Source organism: Bos javanicus, chromosome 2 (assembly GCF_032452875.1).
Source record: "Bos javanicus breed banteng chromosome 2, ARS-OSU_banteng_1.0, whole genome shotgun sequence".
NCBI classification, from domain to species: domain Eukaryota; kingdom Metazoa; phylum Chordata; class Mammalia; order Artiodactyla; family Bovidae; genus Bos; species Bos javanicus.
The window spans coordinates 26,650,480-26,668,309 of record NC_083869.1 but is presented as its reverse complement, the minus strand read 5'-3'; the positions used below and the strand labels follow the sequence as shown (position 1 = coordinate 26,668,309).

At 42.6% G+C, this 17,830-nt stretch overlaps 1 protein-coding gene across 2 annotated transcripts in view; it reads left to right on the top strand.

The window, feature by feature from the left end:
• KLHL23 (kelch like family member 23) overlaps positions 1-17,830 on the top strand; it is a 49,636-nt gene that overhangs the window by 28,299 nt on the left and 3,507 nt on the right. The window contains exons 1-3 of one of the 2 annotated variants that reach the window (XM_061435795.1): positions 2,251-2,665; positions 3,583-4,797; positions 8,341-8,493. In XM_061435795.1, the coding sequence (XP_061291779.1) occupies positions 3,585-4,797; positions 8,341-8,493 (1,366 nt within the window). In that variant the 5' untranslated portion in view covers positions 2,251-2,665; positions 3,583-3,584. Of the gene's footprint in view, positions 1-2,250; positions 2,666-3,582; positions 4,798-8,340; positions 8,494-17,830 lie in introns of those variants that run through there. The other variant, XM_061435788.1, reaches the window with a different exon arrangement.

Here is a 17,830-nt window from a genome sequence, read left to right as displayed (position 1 = left end):
CTGGTCTAATTGCTGGTCTAATTGGTCTACTCTAATTGCTGCAGAAGTTGTGGTTTGGCTTCTTGGGCTTTTTGTGTGGTTCAGAGTTCTGTTGTCATATACAGTCTGGTCATTGTTTGTATATTGTCTCTCAGACCATATTCTGAGAAACACACTGGGGCTCTGGTGTTCTTTCATCCTGGTCTCCTTCCTCCCTTAAGCTGGCTACACTGTTGTTGTTGCTGCTGCTGCTAAGTCGCTTCAGTCGTGTCCGACTCTGTGCGACCCCATAGATGGCAGCCCACTAGGGTCCTCTGTCCCTGGGATTCTCCAGGCAAGGATACTGGAGTGGGTTGCCATTTCCTTCTCCAATGCATGAAAGTGACAAGTGAAAGTGAAATCACTCAGTCGTACCCGACTCCTAGTGACCCCATGGACTGCAGCCTACCAGGCTCCTCTGTCCATGGAAGTGTCCAGGTAAGAGTACTGGAGTGGGTCGCCATTACCTTCTCCACCTGAGCCACTGCTACTGCTGCTGCTAAGTCGCTTCAGTTGTGTCCGACTCTGTGCAACCCCATAGACGGCAGCCTACTAGGCTCCCCCGTCCCTGGGATTCTCCAGGCAAGAACACTGGAGTGGGTTGCCATTTCCTTCTCCAAGGCAGGAAAGTGAAAAGTGAAAGTGAAGTCGCTCAGTCGTGTCTGACTCATAGCAACCCCATGAACTGCAGCCTACCAGGCTCCTCCGTCCATGGGATTTTCCAGGCAAGAGTACTGGAGTGGGTTGCCATTGCCTTCTCCTGCCTGAGCCACTAGGGAAGCCCATTAAGTATACTAGAGGGCTTTAGCTTCAGAATCCTCAAGGCTAGTGGGAAATTAACAGTACTTAGGCATTTACCCATCACTATAGTCAAAATTCTCCAAGCCAGGCTTCAGCAGTATGTGAACCGTGAAATTCCAGATGTTGGATTTAGAAAAAGCAACGGAACCAGAGACCAAATTGCCAACATCTGTTGGATCATCGAAAAAGCAAGAGAGTTCCGGAAAAACATATACTGTAGTTATTGTTGTTCAATTGCTAAGTCATGTCCGACTCTTTGCAACCCCACGGACTGCAGCACGCCAGGCTTCTCTGTCCTTCACCATCTCCCAGAGTTTGTTCAAGCTCGTGTCCATTGAGTTGATGATGCTATTGAGCCATCTCATCCTCTGTCATCCCCTTTTCCTCCTGCCTTCAATCTTTCCCAGGATCAAAGTCTTTTCCCAATGAGTTGGCTGCTTGCATTAGGTGGCTGGAGCTTCAGCTTCAGCATCAGTCCTTCCAGTGAATATTCAGGACTGATTTCCTTTAGGACTGACTGATTTGATCTCCTCAAAGTCCAAGGGACTCTCAAGAGTCTTCTCCAGCACCACAGTTTAAAGGCATCAATTCTGCGGTCAACCTTCTTTATGGTCCAACTCTCACATCTGTACATGACTACTGGAAAACCATAGCTTTGACTAGATGGACCTTCATTGGCAAAGTGATGTCTCTGCTTTTTAACACACTGTCTAGGTTTGTTATAGCTTTTCTTCCAAAAAGCAACTGTCTTAATTTCATGGCTGCAGTCACCGTCCACAGTGATTTTGGAGCCCAAGAAAATGGTCTGTCACCGTTTCTATTGTTTCTCCATCTATTTGCCTTGAAGCAATGGGCTACACTGTAAACTCCATGAAAGTTATGGACCATCTTTCACTACATCGTTACCAGTGCCTATGCCTAAGCAGGCACTCAATACAGTCTTGCAAATGAATGAATGAAAATGTTTGATATTAGGTTTTGTTGGAACAAAAAAGTCCAACAAAGTGAACTTTCTGGTGTAGCATATAGACACCTTTATGTGATTGGACTGGCTGCCACCAGAAGAAAGACTGGAGACTGCTCCTTCCAGCTACTCTAAATACTGGAACCTGAATCCTTGGCCCTGGCTACTTTCAGTTTTTCTCAAAGCTCCAAGTTAACCCAAACTGTACCAATTAGTCCCTGGGGCTCCAGAGTGCTCTCCTAAGGGGTAGAATGGAGTTCATGGGAAAGTAGCCCCTACTTCTGGCATTTTGAAGGTAACCTCAACCCCAGACCTATAGCTTTGTTGTATTCTCTCCAACATCCACCCGCAATTCCACTCCACAATTAGGTCCTGGGCTGGGGAGAGCTACTGAAAGAGGGAGAAAGGAGGTCCCCAATCCCTATATCTGGTTCTAAATCAGGACTTATGGAGTTTGTCTAGAGAGAAAACTCTCGGGAGTGTCTGTGTTGGGGGTGGGGCTAGGGAGACAGGTCTAAGGAAAGAGGGAAAAGTGGCCCGGGCGGTCTCCTCGGAGAAGCCTTCCCACCTGCTGCAGGGGGAGCCTCGGGTAGGAGTGCAGCCACGCGCCCGCGCGCCCACCCCGCTCCTGCCCGCAGCGCGGCCCCGCCATCCGTGAGTTCCCGCGAGTGGCCCCGCGCCCCAGCAGCGTGGGGGGCTGTTCGGTTGGAGGCGGGGAGCAGCCGGGGCACCAAAATAGGAGCCGCTTGTGGGCTGGAGCTGCGCTAGCAGGCAGCCTCCGCCGCGCCTCTTCCAAAGATGGTCAGAGGGTCCGGAGGCGCCCCCGCCCCCGCTCGCCGCTAGCCCGCAGGTCCGCACCGCGTCCCGGAGCCACTGCCGGAGGTAGGTGCGGAACGGACCCGCCGCCCGAGGCTAGCCGGCGGGGAGCGAGCGGGGCCAGACGCGGGAAGCGAGGCCACGCCGCCTTCCGAGCCCGCCTGCGGCAGAGGCGCGGAGACAATGGCCGCGCGGGCGGCGGGCCGGGCCGAGCGCGGGGCCGTCCGCGACGCCGTCCCCACACCTGTGCCGCGGCCCGGGACAGAGGGACGCGGCACCCGGCCCAGTGGACGGCACGCGGCGCCCTCGAAGCGAGTCCCCGCGCCGGCCTCCGGGCGGGGCGGTCCCCGGGCGGGAACGCCGGCTCCGGGCCCAGGCGCGCGGCGCACGGAAACCCCTGCGGCAGTCCGCGGTGGTGGCGCGGGGATAGAGGGGCCGCCGTCCGGCCGCTTTACTTTCTGTCCTTCCTTGAGCAGAAAGGCACAGGGTTTCCCTTTTCCGAGATTTCTTCTAATCAGTTATATTTCTGTCATCCGTTTCCTGGCAATCGATGCGACTTGAAAGGAAGACGGAGCTCGGGAAAAAGGTTGAATTGGGGCCGGCCAAGGTCCAGCCTCGAGTGAGGTGACCTCTTGGACGCTTGGATTGTCAAATGTGAGGTCTCTCTAGGACCCTAACTCGGGGCAGATTGAAGAGATTGGGTAAATGAGGTAGCAAATAAGTATCTCTTTTTGAGAGGACCCACTGAATAATCCGGGGGCCTCATATCAGACTACGAGCTACCCTGAAATTAAATTGACCATCAAATAAATTATGAAATAGTCTATCCACGTTTTGCATTTGTGACTTAGACTGCTAAACTTAGTCTATCTAGTTTTGCATATGCGATGTTAATCAATCATTGCAATGACAGGAATATTGGGCACTGATTATCTGGGATAATATGCAAAATTGAAAACACGTTTGTTTCATGTTTATTGCAGCCATGGCTCTAAAAGGACAAGAAGATTATATTTACCTTTTCAAGGATACTACGCATCCAGTGGATTTTCTGGATGCATTCAGAACATTTTACTTGGATGGATTATTTACTGATATTACCCTTCAGTGTCCTTCAGGCATAATCTTCCATTGTCACCGAGCTGTTTTAGCTGCTTGCAGCAATTATTTTAAGGCAATGTTCACGGCTGACATGAAAGAAAAATTTAAAAATAAAATAAAGATCTCTGGCATCCACCATGATATCTTGGAAGGCCTTGTAAATTACGCGTACACTTCCCAAATTGAGATAACTAAAAGAAATGTTCAAAGCCTGCTTGAAGCAGCTGATCTGCTACAGTTCCTTTCAGTGAAGAAAGCATGTGAGCAGTTTTTGGTAAGGCACTTGGATATTGATAATTGTATTGGAATGCACTCCTTTGCAGAATTTCACGTGTGTCCAGAACTAGAGAAGGAATCTCGAAGAATTCTGTGCTCAAGGTTTAAGGAAGTATGGCAACAAGAAGAATTTCTGGAAATCAGCCTTGAAAAGTTTCTCTTTATCTTGTCCAGAAAGAATCTCAGTGTTTGGAAAGAAGAAGCTGTCATAGAGCCAGTTATTAAGTGGACTGCTCATGATGTAGAAAATCGAATTGAATGCCTATATAATCTATTAAGCTATATCAACATAGATGTAGATCCAGTGTATTTAAAAACAGCTTTAGGCCTTCAAAGAAGCTGCCTATTAACTGAAAATAAGATCCGATCTCTAATATACAATGCTTTGAATCCCATGCATAAAGAGATTTCTCAGCGATCCACAGCCACAATGTATATCATTGGAGGCTATTACTGGCACCCTTTATCAGAGGTACACATATGGGATCCTTTGACAAATGTTTGGATCCAAGGGGCAGAAATACCAGATTACACTAGGGAGAGCTATGGTGTTACATGTTTGGGACCCAATATTTATGTAACCGGGGGTTACAGAACTGATAACATTGAAGCTCTTGACACAGTGTGGATCTATAACAGTGAAGGTGATGAATGGACAGAAGGCTTGCCAATGCTCAATGCCAGGTATTACCACTGTGCAGTCACCTTGGGTGGCTGTGTGTATGCTTTAGGTGGCTACAGAAAAGGGGCTCCGGCAGAAGAGGCTGAGTTCTATGATCCGTTGAAAGAGAAGTGGATTCCTATTGCAAACATGATTAAAGGTAAGTGCAGACTGTGTTTATTCTGTACTTTTTAGGTGTTTGAGATTAGACAAAGGGTCTCTCACAGATAATGTTATAAAAAATTTATCACTTTGGAATGCTACCTTGGAGCTATAGTTGGATTATACAAATCAAATAATGCTACCTAGAATGTTCTAAGTAAAAATGTAATATAGCAGTCCTCAACTTGACTGAGAGTTATTTGGTCAGAGTATGCTACCCAGGCTGGAAAAATAATGTTATTTATATAAGAAAACAGTCTAATTCATTGTACCTACTCTAGAGCCTGTTTTGAATCTATATCTTGCTTTCAGTCAAGAATTTATATTTAAATCAAAGGCTAAATGAAGAGAAAAAGCTGGGTGGTTTTATTCATGTTTATTTATTATTATTATTATTATTTTTTGCTTGCTCTTGAAATCAAAGCTTTTGAGTCTTGCTTTTAAATATTCACTTTTTTTTTCTCATCATCTGATCATCTGTCTTTTAAAAGGTCTTTCATTAAAACCTTGAAAGGTTTGGTCCCTGTAGGGTGTAACAAATTACATTCTTTCAAAAACCCTCTGCTCTTTGTGATTCCAGTCATATCTTAGAGGGTAGAGGAGAGGGGCAGATCCCCTGTCTCCTGCACGCAGCCCACACAGCCATGTACACAATTGGGTCTCAGTATTTGTCTGATAAACACTGTTTTTTTCTGCTGTTTGGTACCAGATTAGCCTTGTTGTTGTTCCCTCCTACTGGAAGAAAAGTTAAGCTGTAATCTCATTTATTTCATTACATATATTCATTGGTGCTGGGGAGTTGCACACAAACTGGTAGGTTGTTACTAAATTTGAGTCATTTTATCCCAGATGTTTCTTCCCAGGCCTTTCTGTTTCTTTTTTAATGCTAGCAAGGGTGTGGGAATCTGACCTGGCCTGGGAATCTGACCGTGTGTGATCCTTGGATGAGAACAGGAAGCCTGAGACACAAAATGGTCTTGTGACCAGGCACACTGCTTCTGAGGCCAAGCTGCCTGGGTCTATATCTAAACCTCTCACTTACTTGCTGGTGAGCTTAGGCAAATCGTTTAATCTCCCTGTGCCCCAGTTTTGCCATCTGTACAATGGGGGTGACAACATTACATGGTTTAGGGTTTGAGGGGATTAATTTAATTTATGCTTGTGAATCACTTAGAACAGTGATAGGCATAGAGTAAGCACTCAGTAAGGGTTAGGCATTATGGTCATGAACACTAAAATGTTTATTTATTTGGCTGTGCTGGGTCTTAGCTGTGGCACGTGGAATCTTTGACCTTTATTGCAGCATTGGGATCTAGTTCCCTGACCAAGGATTGAACCTGTGTCCCTGCACTGGGAACGCAGAGTCTTAACCACCGAACCACTAGGGAAGTCCTGGTCATGACCATCCTTATGGAAGGACGTGTCAGCTTTGATAGGGCAGAAATATCTTTCATATTCCATTACAACCTCTCTCCTGCATGCCTAAAGTTTCCGCAGTAGTTGGCAGGATGGGAGAAGTGGCTTCAAGCTCAGTGCTGTTGCTGCTCTGGTTTTCACTCTGCCTGAGCTTGACTCCCCCATTTACTAATTCCCCTCCCTAGAGTGGCTCTAAATATCCTAACTCCTTTCCTAGGAAAGAAACAAAGAAAGTTCAAATACTTTAGCAGCTGTTGTAAACCTGGCTATATTTCTGCCTCTGCTTCTTAATGATAAGATCACAGTTTCGGTGGTTTTGTAGTTTAGAGTATATTTCTTTGAGGGCTGAAATGTATTACTTTATGAAATGTTGTTAAATCATATTTGAAACAATGTTTCTGGAAAGAAAAATGCAGCAAGGGTGTCTACACCGTCAAGAAAGCCGCAAGTGTTCTCACATTAGCCTTGAGTGGAATGGAAGACCCTCTTACACTGAAGTCCTCCCCTACCTCCTAGCTAGGTCTGAAATTCCAGAGTTTTATATTTTTTAACTTAAATTTCGATTCTTGATTATATCTGACCATCCCTGGGAAGGGTAACACTTCTGTCAGTCAATTGCACTTTCCGCAAGTGCTGGTTCTGATGGGTAGACTCATGATGAGCTTTGTTTCCCGTTTGTCTCTAGAAAGAATAGCACTATGTTCCCCAATTTGTTTTATTTTGTAGTCATGAAGTGAACTAGCAGCTTTCCCTGGTCATGAGCACCGAAATTGGGCAGAGTCAAATTTCAAATTCATTTCCTTTTTTAGTTTAGTCATGTACAGAGAAGAAATAAATACTTGACTGTTCAGGACTTCCCTGGCGGTCCAGTGGTTAAGACTCCAAGCTTCCAGTGCATGGGAGGCAGGTTCAGTACCTGGTGGGGGAACTAAGATCCCATGTTGGACTCGGTACAACCAAAAAGATACATTAAAAACAAATACTTGGCTGTTTAGAAAATCCTAACTTTTTTCTCTTTCATCATAGCTGCACTGCTTACAAACTCGCTTTTGTTTTGGAGTAGAAATGTACAGGGAGATTGAACTGCACCTTGCACAGAATGGGCTAAGTAAAATGTTGCTTGAAAGACTAACCTGACGTTTTCAACTAAAATGAGTCTCCTCATCTTTCTTCCTTGGAGAAGGAAATGGCAACCCACTCCAGTACTCTTGCCTGGAAAATCCCATGGATGGAGGAGCCTGGTGGGCTACAGCCCATGGGGTCGCAAAAGAGTCGGACATGACTGAGCACTTTCTTTTCACTTTTTTCTTCCTCATGTCTTCTTCCCCTGATGAATCCACTTCCTCTTTATTTTTCTGTGACATCGGTGTTTCCCAGTTTTCTGCGCTCAGGACCTCAGAATGAGTCTTAGACGCGTCAGTCTTTGAAGCCCATCTGTTCTTCTGTGTCTCTTACCTCGGTATCCTTCCCCCACACTCAAGGCCCAGTCTAAGTCAGACCTCGGTACTTTGCACCTGGGCCAGTACCTCTCTCTTTCTGACTCTTGCCCTTCTATTTCTGTAGTCCCTGTCTTCCTCTGTTTAAAATGTCCTGCTGAATTAATTGTATGTTTCTTAGTCGGGCATGAGGATCTTTTGCTGTGTGGCTTCAATTTACCACATCAGCTTTAATTCCCACACGACAGCCCCAGGAGTGCCACCTGCCTGCTCAAGTGCTGGGGATCAATCCGGGCTGCATGACATTGTCCAGTGAGTCTTTGTGTTCCCCTTTCCCTCTGCTTCAGATGGCTTTCTCTTATCTCTACCTGCCAAAGGCCACCTACCAAGGCCCAGGTCAAATTCTGCCTGCCAAATTCTGTGATTCCCCTAGACCAAGCAATGTCTCCTTGCTCTGAACACTCACAGGAGTTCTCTACCCTGCATTCTAATTATTTGTATTAATGTCTCACCCCTTCCTTAAAAAAAAACTGAGGAAGCCTTAAAAATTTTTTTTCCTATCCTTCATAACTCCTGGGACAATGCCTTGTGTCTAACGTCCATTTTAACAAAAGCAATAATAAACAGTCCAATATTCACTGCAAAACCAAAAGACCAATCTGAAGATGTGATTTTAATTTAACACACAGGCGTAGGAAATGCTACTGCCTGTGTCTTACATGAAGTTATCTACGTCATTGGCGGCCACTGCGGATACAGAGGCAGCTGCACCTATGACAAGGTCCAGAGCTACAATTCAGATATCAATGAATGGAGTCTCATCACCTCCAGTCCACATCCAGGTAACAAATTACTGTCTCAAATAGTACGTGTTGTGATGCCACTTATCAACATAAAAGATGGCTAAGAATATGCTGGAAGTAGACAGTACTAAATTTATAGTACGCTACACTTGGATATAATTAAAAGGCCCCAAATAGTCACATGTTCATCTGACAACAATCACAATTAACTTATTCCAATTCGAGGACATCTACAGATACTTTCCCTGATGTCTTTACATGACAAATATTTTAAGCCTGTGTGGTTAAAAGTATTAGTTCTTTTAAAATTTTTTTACAAAGATTCTGTTTTTCCATTTCCTATTCCTTAGTTGTATGCTTTTTTTCATTTACTACCTGTGTTACAGAAAACAGAATTTTTATGGACAGGTAAAAACACTAGTCTGTCAAGTAGGTGGGAAGGATATCTGTTAATTCCTTTTAGGAGGTGATTTTTTTTTTTTTAAAGAAGCATGTTCTTTGTGGGTTTCAATAGGTGTGAAGCACTTAACTCCTGTGATTGCAGGGCTCTTTGTCAGCCTTAACAGTCATCACAGGAGCTTGTCTGCCCACAAAGGGTGGCCTGCCTTCTGGTGTCCTTTGTTCTTTGGCTTGTCTCTTTGGGTAAGGCTCAGGGGAAAGCATAAACCTCTTACAGTTATGCCATCTGGTTAAGATTCTTTTCATTAGGAAAGTTTCATGTCACCGTATCACTGTACTACTTTGAATCATTTTCCATATGGCATCAGGCCATATGTCAGTCCATATGTCCATATGTCAGTCACTGGAGAGCATAATCAAAATTCACAAGCTTGACCCATCTGAGAAGAAGAATAATAGCTAACCTTCTTGAGCACTTTCTATAGGTCAAGTACTGCCTAAGCACTTGGCATGAAATACTACCTTAAATTCTAAGTACAGCCCTGTGAGTTGGTATTGTTTACCCCTCTTTTACCCCATATTTGAAAATGGAGGCTTAGAAAGGGTAAGTAGCTGTGCCAAGGTCACGGTTTGGAAGTGGTGGGTCAGGATTCAAAGTCAGGAAGTTTGAGTGCATTAACCTGTGGCATAACCAGCAAGTAGTCTTCCTCTCTGGAAGGGAGCAGGCTCTGCTGCTTTTAACCAATGCAGCTAGTTCGCCCGTGCGTCATGTGTGTTGTGTCATCTCACAGTTCAGGGCGAGCACACCTGAAGCTGGGTCTGTGTCTCCATGTACAGGACTTCCACAACAATCAGCCAGATGCTGTCCTGGCTCTTGAAGACATCATGGAGGCAGTCATCCGTCTCCTAGTAGTTCAGATGTATTATCCTAGAATCCCCACAACGTTCTGTTATAACTAGTGAAATTATGGTAGAGAAAAACAGTAACAGTCATATTGAATGCAGGCATGCCTTGTTGTTTTGTGCTTTGTAGACATTGCATTTTGTACACACTGAAGGTTTGTGGCAACCCTGCCTTGAGAATTCTGTCAGTGCCATTTTCCCAACAGCCTTTGCTCACTGTGTCCTGTCCTATTTTGGTAATTCTCGCAATGTTTTCAAACTTTTTCATAATTGTTATATTTGTTCTGGTGATCTTTGATCAGCAGTCTTTGATATTCTATTCTAATTGAACTGGCATTTTTAGCAATAAAATATTTAAAAATTAACATATATCTATTGTTTTTCTAGACATAAAACATTATGCTGCTGCTGCTGCTGCTGCTGCTGCTGTCACTTCAGTTGTGTCCGACTCTGTGCGACCCCATAGACAGCAGCCCACCAGGCTCCCCCGTCCCTGGGATTCTCCAGGCAAGAACACTGGAGTGGGTTGCCATTTCCTTCTCCAGTGCATGAAAGTGAAAAGTGAAAGTGAAGTCGCTCAGTCGTATCCGACTCTTAGCGACCCCATGGACTGCAGTCTACCAGGCTCCTCCATCCATGGGATTTTCCAAGCAAGAGTACTGGAGTGGGGTGCCATTGCCTTCTCCAATAGACTACAGTATAGTGTAACCATAACTTTTTATGCCCTGGGAAACCAGAAAATTTGTGTGGACCCTTTATTGTGATGCTCACTTTATTACTATGTTCTGACCGAACTTCAGTTTCTTCAAGGTATGCCTGTAATAGCTAAGATTAGACGCTTTACCCTCTGAGCCACCAGGGAAGCCTAAGTATGTGCCAGGCACTAACTTTTCCAGTACTTTCACATGTATTAATCCAGTGAAAGTGTTAATCACTGAGTCATGTGCGACTCTTTGCAAACCCACGGACTGTAGCCCATCAAGCTCCTCTATCCATGGGATTCTCCAGGCAAGAATACTGGAGTGGGTTGCCATGCCCTCTCCAGGGGATCTTCCCAACCCAGGGCTCAAACCCAGGTCTCCTGCATTGCAGGCAGATTCTTTACCATCTGAGCCACAGCAGTCCTGTGAACTAGATACTGCTACTGTTTTATAGGTCACTGATGCACACAGACAGTGAAGAGGTTGCCCGTGGTCAGCTAGCTCAGGCTGTTGTGAGTTTCAGATCCAGGCAGCCTGGCTGGGAGCCCACGCTCTGAACAACTACGTTGTTACTTCATTTGATCCTCATGTTAACCTAAGTTAGATATTATTCTGACTTATCTTTACAAAGAAGATCCAATATATGAAAAGTCACATCAACAAATCAGAGGGCAGTTGTCCACACTAGAAGCTTAATTTATATTTCATAAAGGGATTGCTTTAAAAATAAATCTTCCATAACACACTTAAACTGGATATGGCTTGTTGACTGATGGAGAGCCACTGCAGGTGGCTTAGTAAGACTTAAGCCAAAGGATGTAAAGCCATGGCAAATTGAAAAATCAGTCAGAAATGAATATTAAATTACATTATCAATCCCTGGGAACATAGAATTCCACATGGAGCATTTTGATTCATGTTGAACATAAAATGAGAAATGAAGATATATTATCACCTATGTTGTATATCTTCTGTTTGGCTCTCACAGTGTTCAAAATATTTTTTAACTGGCTTGTTATCAATATTTAAAATTCAGGAGATTTCAAATAAAAATCATTATTTCTGGCCTTTAGGAAAATTGCAAGATCTGTCATCATATTCCTTCCTGGCAACAATCACTGGGGCCAGGTAGTGGCTATTCCCTTCAGATGAGGCTTCCATTTCACCACAGTCTATTCCATGCTTCTCACATCATAGAGCTTGAGGGGGGCTGCTGTATTTCTTACCCCTGCCTGGAGAATCCCAGGGACAGAGGAGCCTGATAGGCTGCTGTCTATGGGGTTGCAGAGTCGGACACGACTGAAGCGACTTAACAGCAGCAGCAGCCTGCTTCATTCGGCTAATCTGTTATCTCCTTGGCCCTGGGAAGCGTTTGGATCTACATCCTCTGAATTATGGCAACTTAGGCTTCCTATGGGGCTTCCCAGGTGACTCAGTGGTAAAGAATCCGCCTGCCAATGTAGGAGATGCAGTTCAATCCCTGGGTTGGGAAGATCTCCAGGAGAAGGAAATGGCAACCCACCCCAGTATTCTTGACTGGGAAATCTCATGGACAGAGGAGGACTATTGGGGTCGCAGAAGAGTCAGACGTGACTTAGTAACTGAACAACAACAACATGCTTCCTATATGTTTTAGGAGCACCTCCTGAGAAGCGTAAAATGCCAGTCATGAGTCTACCTTATAGATATGTAGCTTAGACTGCAAATAAATGACTATTATTATTTTTTAAAGGTAATATAAATGTTATCTTTTTTCTTAATGCTTTTAAGGGTGATTGCTTTGTATAGTTGAAAGATGGGAGTATAATTCCATCAAATTCAAGATAACATTTATTGAGACCTTACCTTGGGAAAGATACCATTGTATTGATAGTTATTACATGAGACATTAAAGATGATTAATTTTACTGCCACAGGAAGTCAGAATATAGTAGTAAATACACATACATAACAGGAACACAATCTTACAAATAGGTGCTATTGAAATTGAGGGCAGAGAGAGCATCAGTCTGATTAAGGGGATCTGACAATCTTAGGAGGCTTCCAGGAGTAGGTTGTTACGATTTAGGCTTTCTGGCAGAAAGTTAGCCAATGAAGGAATGCTAATGGGAAAATTTCAGGTTTACTCCAGTTCTTGGGAGTAGAAGTGTGAGTGAGATGCAAGAGGGAAGAATGAGAGACCAAATGACAAAGTTTATTTGAAAATCATGTCACGGAGGGCTTTGAATGGCCTCCATAAATTTTAAAAATAGAGAAGTACCAAAGTTTTCAGAGCAAGAGAATGCTGCATTGTCAGTTTTAGTTTTAAGAAAACAGTTCCTTTGAGAGTAGACTGGGAGAAAGATGGCAGGGAGGCCTACTCAAGCTATAATATGCCAGGTAAGAAATACTAAAAGCCTGCAGTGGCAGGAGTAGAAAACAGGCAGGTGTGAGGAATAGTGTAGGTTCATCGTTGATTGAATGGTAGTGATCACCCCCTTGGGTGATTGGACATTGGGGATAAGGGCAAGACTCTCTGGGTTATTGACTGGAAGCATTGAAGTAGCAACCAATGGGAGGGGAGAAGTGGAGGGATGATAAGCTCAGTTTTGAGTGAAATGTCAAGAACTAGTTACTCAGACAGTAAAGAATCTGCCTGCAATGCAGGAGATCAGGGTTCAATCCCTGGGTTGGGAAGATCCCCTGGAGAAGGGAATGGTAACCTGTTTCAGTACTCTTGCCTGGAGAATTCCATGGACAGAGGAGCCTGCTGGGCTAGAGCCCATGGGGTTGCGAAGAGTTGGGCACGACTAGACAACTAACCAGAGAAGGCAATGGCACCCCACTCCAGTACTCTTGCCTGGAAAATCCCACAGACAGAGGGGCCTGGTAGGCTGCAGTCCATGGGGTCGATAGAAGTCGGACACGATTGAGCGACTTACCTTTATTTTTTCACTTTCATGCATTGGAGAAGGAAATGGCAACCCACTCCAGGGTTCTTGCCTGGAGAATCCCAGGGATGGGGGATCCTGGTGGGCTGCTGTCTATGGGGTCGCACAGAATTGGACACGACTGAAGTGACGTAGCAGCAGCAGCAGGACAACTAACACAACTTAGAAGAGCTGTCCAGAAAGCAATGGGAAGTGTGGTTCTGCAGTAGGAGGAAGAACGTGGGTAAATACAGAGACCTGGGCATTGTTTGCTTAGAGATGATGGCCAGGTGTGGAGGTGAATAAGATGCCTTGGGAGGTTGGGACTAACAACACATAAATGAGCAGAATCTTGAGAAACAGCATTAGTTAAAGGAGGAGCTGAGAAAGAAAGAAGAATGCGTGAAGAACCCAGGAGAAGCAGTAAGTGATAGGGAAGAAAAATCCGTGGAGAGCTGTGTCCAGTGGGGAGAATGTTCTCTCTTGGCTCTGCCCTTTATTTACTTATCTAATCTTGGGCAGCAGCTTAAGCTCTTGGGTCTTACTTTCGAGCAAAATAAGGACATTAGATTAGATAAGCTTTATAGTTCTTTTCAGTGAGAAAAAAAATCTTAAGTAAAATTTTTAAAGCATTTTTTTAAAAGTGGATATTGAATACATGAAAATATTATGGTTGTTTCTGAATGCCTGCATGGCTTTGTTCCGATCACTCTTGTAAAACTGAATATCGACTGCCATGTTTTTATAGTGAACATTTGTGTGTAAACTCTGAGCTGTTTTCATACTGGGTTTGAAATTGCTCATTCATTCATTTGTCCAACAGATATTTGCTGAATGCTTTCTAATGCTGTGTACAGTGCTAGGAACTCGATAAACAAGATACAGTACCTTAGCCTCAGTAGCTTCATAGAGTGACCAATAAGAAAAAAGTCAGTTACAGCTGAGCAGGTTTCCACCAACTAAAACAGAACATTATGTTGCATTTGGGTAATGGGAAAAAATACCAGGAATCATTTTATTTTTATACTTTTTAAAAACTGAGATGTAGTTTATGTACAATATAAGTTCTAGATGTATAATATAGTGATTTACAATTAAAAATTTTTTATACTCTAGTTATTATAAAATATTGGCTGTATTCCCTGTGTTTTACAATATATCCTTCTAGCCTATTTATTTTATACATAATAGTTGGTACTTTCTTAATCTCCTACCCCATCTTGCCCGCACCCCCCGCCCCCGCCCCCCGCCCATTCCCTCTCCCCACTGGTAGCCACCAGTTTGTTCTCTAGATCTGTGAGTCTGGTTCTTTTTTGTTGTATTCACTAGCTTGTTTTATATTTTAGATTCCACATATAAGTGATTCATGCAATATTTGTCTTTCTCTGTCTGCCTTGTTTCACTTAGCACAATATTCTCCATGTGTGCTAAATTGCTTCAGTCCTATCTGACTCTTTGAGACCCTATGGACCATGGCCCACCAGGCTCCTCTGTCCATGGGATTCTCCAGGCAAGAATACTGGTGTGAGTTGCCATGCCCGCCTCCAGGGGATCGTCCCAACTCAGGGATCGAACCTGCGTCTCTTATGTTTACCTGCATTGGTGGGAGAGTTCTTTACCATTAGTGCTACCTGGGAAGCCCTAATACTTTCCAAATCCATCCATTGTTGCCAATGGCAAAGTTTCATTCTTTTTTATTGTGGAATAGTATTCCTTTTTATTTATATATATATATATATACACACACACACACACACACACACACATATATACACACCATATCTTTTTTATCTGTTCATCCATTGTGTTTTTTTGCTTTGTCATTTAAAAAAAAGTTTATTTGTTCATTTTTATTGAAGTTTAATTGATTTACAATATTGTGTTAGTTTCAGGTATACAGCAAAGTGAACCAGTTATATACATGTATATCTCCAGTCTCATTTAGATTCTTTCCCCATATAGACCATTTACAGAGTATTGAGTAGAGTTCCCTGTGCTATACAATAAGTCCATATTGTTCACCTGTTTTATATATGGTAGTATGTTTATGTTAATCCCCAAACTCCTAATTATCTCCCTACCACACTACCCACTTTGGTAACCGTAGTGTGTTTTCTGTCTGTGAGTCTATTTCTATTTTGTAAATAAGTTCATTTCTATCATTTTTTAAGATTCTACATGTAAGGGATATCACATGGTATTTGTCTTTGTCTACTTTCCTTCACTTAATATGATTATCTCTAGATCTATGTTGCATTATTTTATTCCTTTTTATGGCTAATATTCTATTGTATAAATATATCACATCTTTATTCATTCATGTCTCCATAGACATTACATTGCTTCTATGTCTTGGCTATTGTAAATAGTGCTACAGTGAACATTGGGGTGCATGTATCTTTTCAAATCATGGTTTTCTCCAGATGTATGCTTAGGAATGGGATTTCTGGAAGATAGGATAGTTCTATGATTAGTTTTTTAAGGACCTCCATACTGTTTTCTGTAGTAGCTATACCAATTTACATTCCCACCAACAATATAGGAAGGTTCTATTTTTTCCACATCTTTGTCAGCATTTATTGTTTGTAGATTTTTTGATGATAGCTATTCTGACCAGTGTGAGGTAATGCTGCATTGTGGTTTTGATTTGCATTTCTCTAATAATTGGCCACCTCATGCGAAGAGTTGACTCATTGGAAAAGACCCTGATGCTGGGAGGGATTGGGGGCAGGAGGAGAAGGGGACGACAGAGGATGAGATGGCTGGATGGCATCACCACCTCGATGGACATGGGTTTGAGTGAACTCCGGGAGATGGTGATGGACAGGGAGGCCTGGCGTGCTGCGATTCATGGGGTCACAAAGAGTTGGACACGACTGAGCGACTGAACTGAACTGAATAATTGGTGATAATGAACATCTTTTTATATGCTTTTTAGCCATATGTCTTCTTTGGAGAAATGTCTGTTTAGATCTTCTGCCCATTTTTTGATTAGGTTGTTTGTTTATTTGATATTGAGTCACACAAGCTCTTTATGTATTTTGGAGATTAATCTTTTGTAAGTTGCTTCATTTGCATATACTTTCTCCCATTCTGAGGGTTGTCTTTTCATTTTGTTTATGCTTCCTTTGCTGTGCAAAAGCTTTTAAGTTTAGTTAGGTCCCATTTGTTTATTTTTGTTTTTATTTTCATTACTCTAAGCGGTTGCAAAGAGTCGGACACGACTGAGCGACTGAACTGAACTCTAAGTGGTGGATTGAAAAAGATCTTGATGCAATTTATGTTAAAGAGTGTTCTGCTTATGTTTTAAGAGTTTTATAGTAAATAGCCTTACATTTAAGTTTTTACTGTATTTTGAGTTTATTTTTGTATATGGTGTGAGGCAGTATTCTGATTTCATTCTTTTCCATGTAGCTGTCCAGTTTTCCCAGCACAACACTTATTGAAGAGACTTTTTTTTCTCCATTGTATATTCTTGGCTCTTTTCTTGTAGAATAATTGATTATAAGGATACAGGATTAACATACAGAAATCTATTGCATTTCTATACACGAACAATGAAAGAGAAAATAAACAAACAATCTCATTTATCATAGCATCAAAAAATAAAATGGCTGGGAATAAACCTGCCTAAGGAGGTAAAGACCTGTGCTCAGAAAACTAAAGCACTGATGAAAGCAATTGAAGATGACACAAACAGATGGAAAGATATACTGTGTTCATGGATTGGAAGAATTAATATTGTTAAAATGACCACATCATCCTGAGGCAATCTACAGATTCAGTGCAATCCCTATCGAAACACCAAGGGTATTTTTCATAGAACTAGAACAAATATCTTTAAAATTTGCATGGAAAGACAGAAAACCCTGAATAGCCAAAATACTTTTGAAAAAGAACAGAGTTGGAGGAATCAGTGACTTCGGTCTATACTACAAAACTGCATTAATCAAAAGAGTATAGTACTGGCACAAAACAGATACATACATCAATGAATCAGAATAGAGAGCCAGGAGTCACTTTATTTTGGACATTTTTGTTGCTATGGAAAGATTGAGATTCTTCTTTAACATGAGTCACAAAATGATGATTTTTTTGGTAAGATTTGAATAATTAAAAAATAGCCTACAAACCTCACTGTTGAATCATTTATACCAACTGATAAAATTTTTGTATCATTTATTTTCACAGTAACCATTTAACAGAATGACTCATAATTTATATAAATAACATGTCACAAGTACTCAAAAAACAATGAAATCCTATAAAAATTATAGATTTATTTAACTGAAAAGGAATAAATGGGTTTTCAGAGGTGGGATAATTCTTGGATGTCAGAAACTGGAGAACATCAGCATGTGGACTCAAAGCAGAAATACCAATCTTCTCAGAATTTTCCTTATGCTTTGAAGCCTAAATAGCAACAGCTTTACTGAGAAGAACCTGTCTTCCCTACTTACAGGG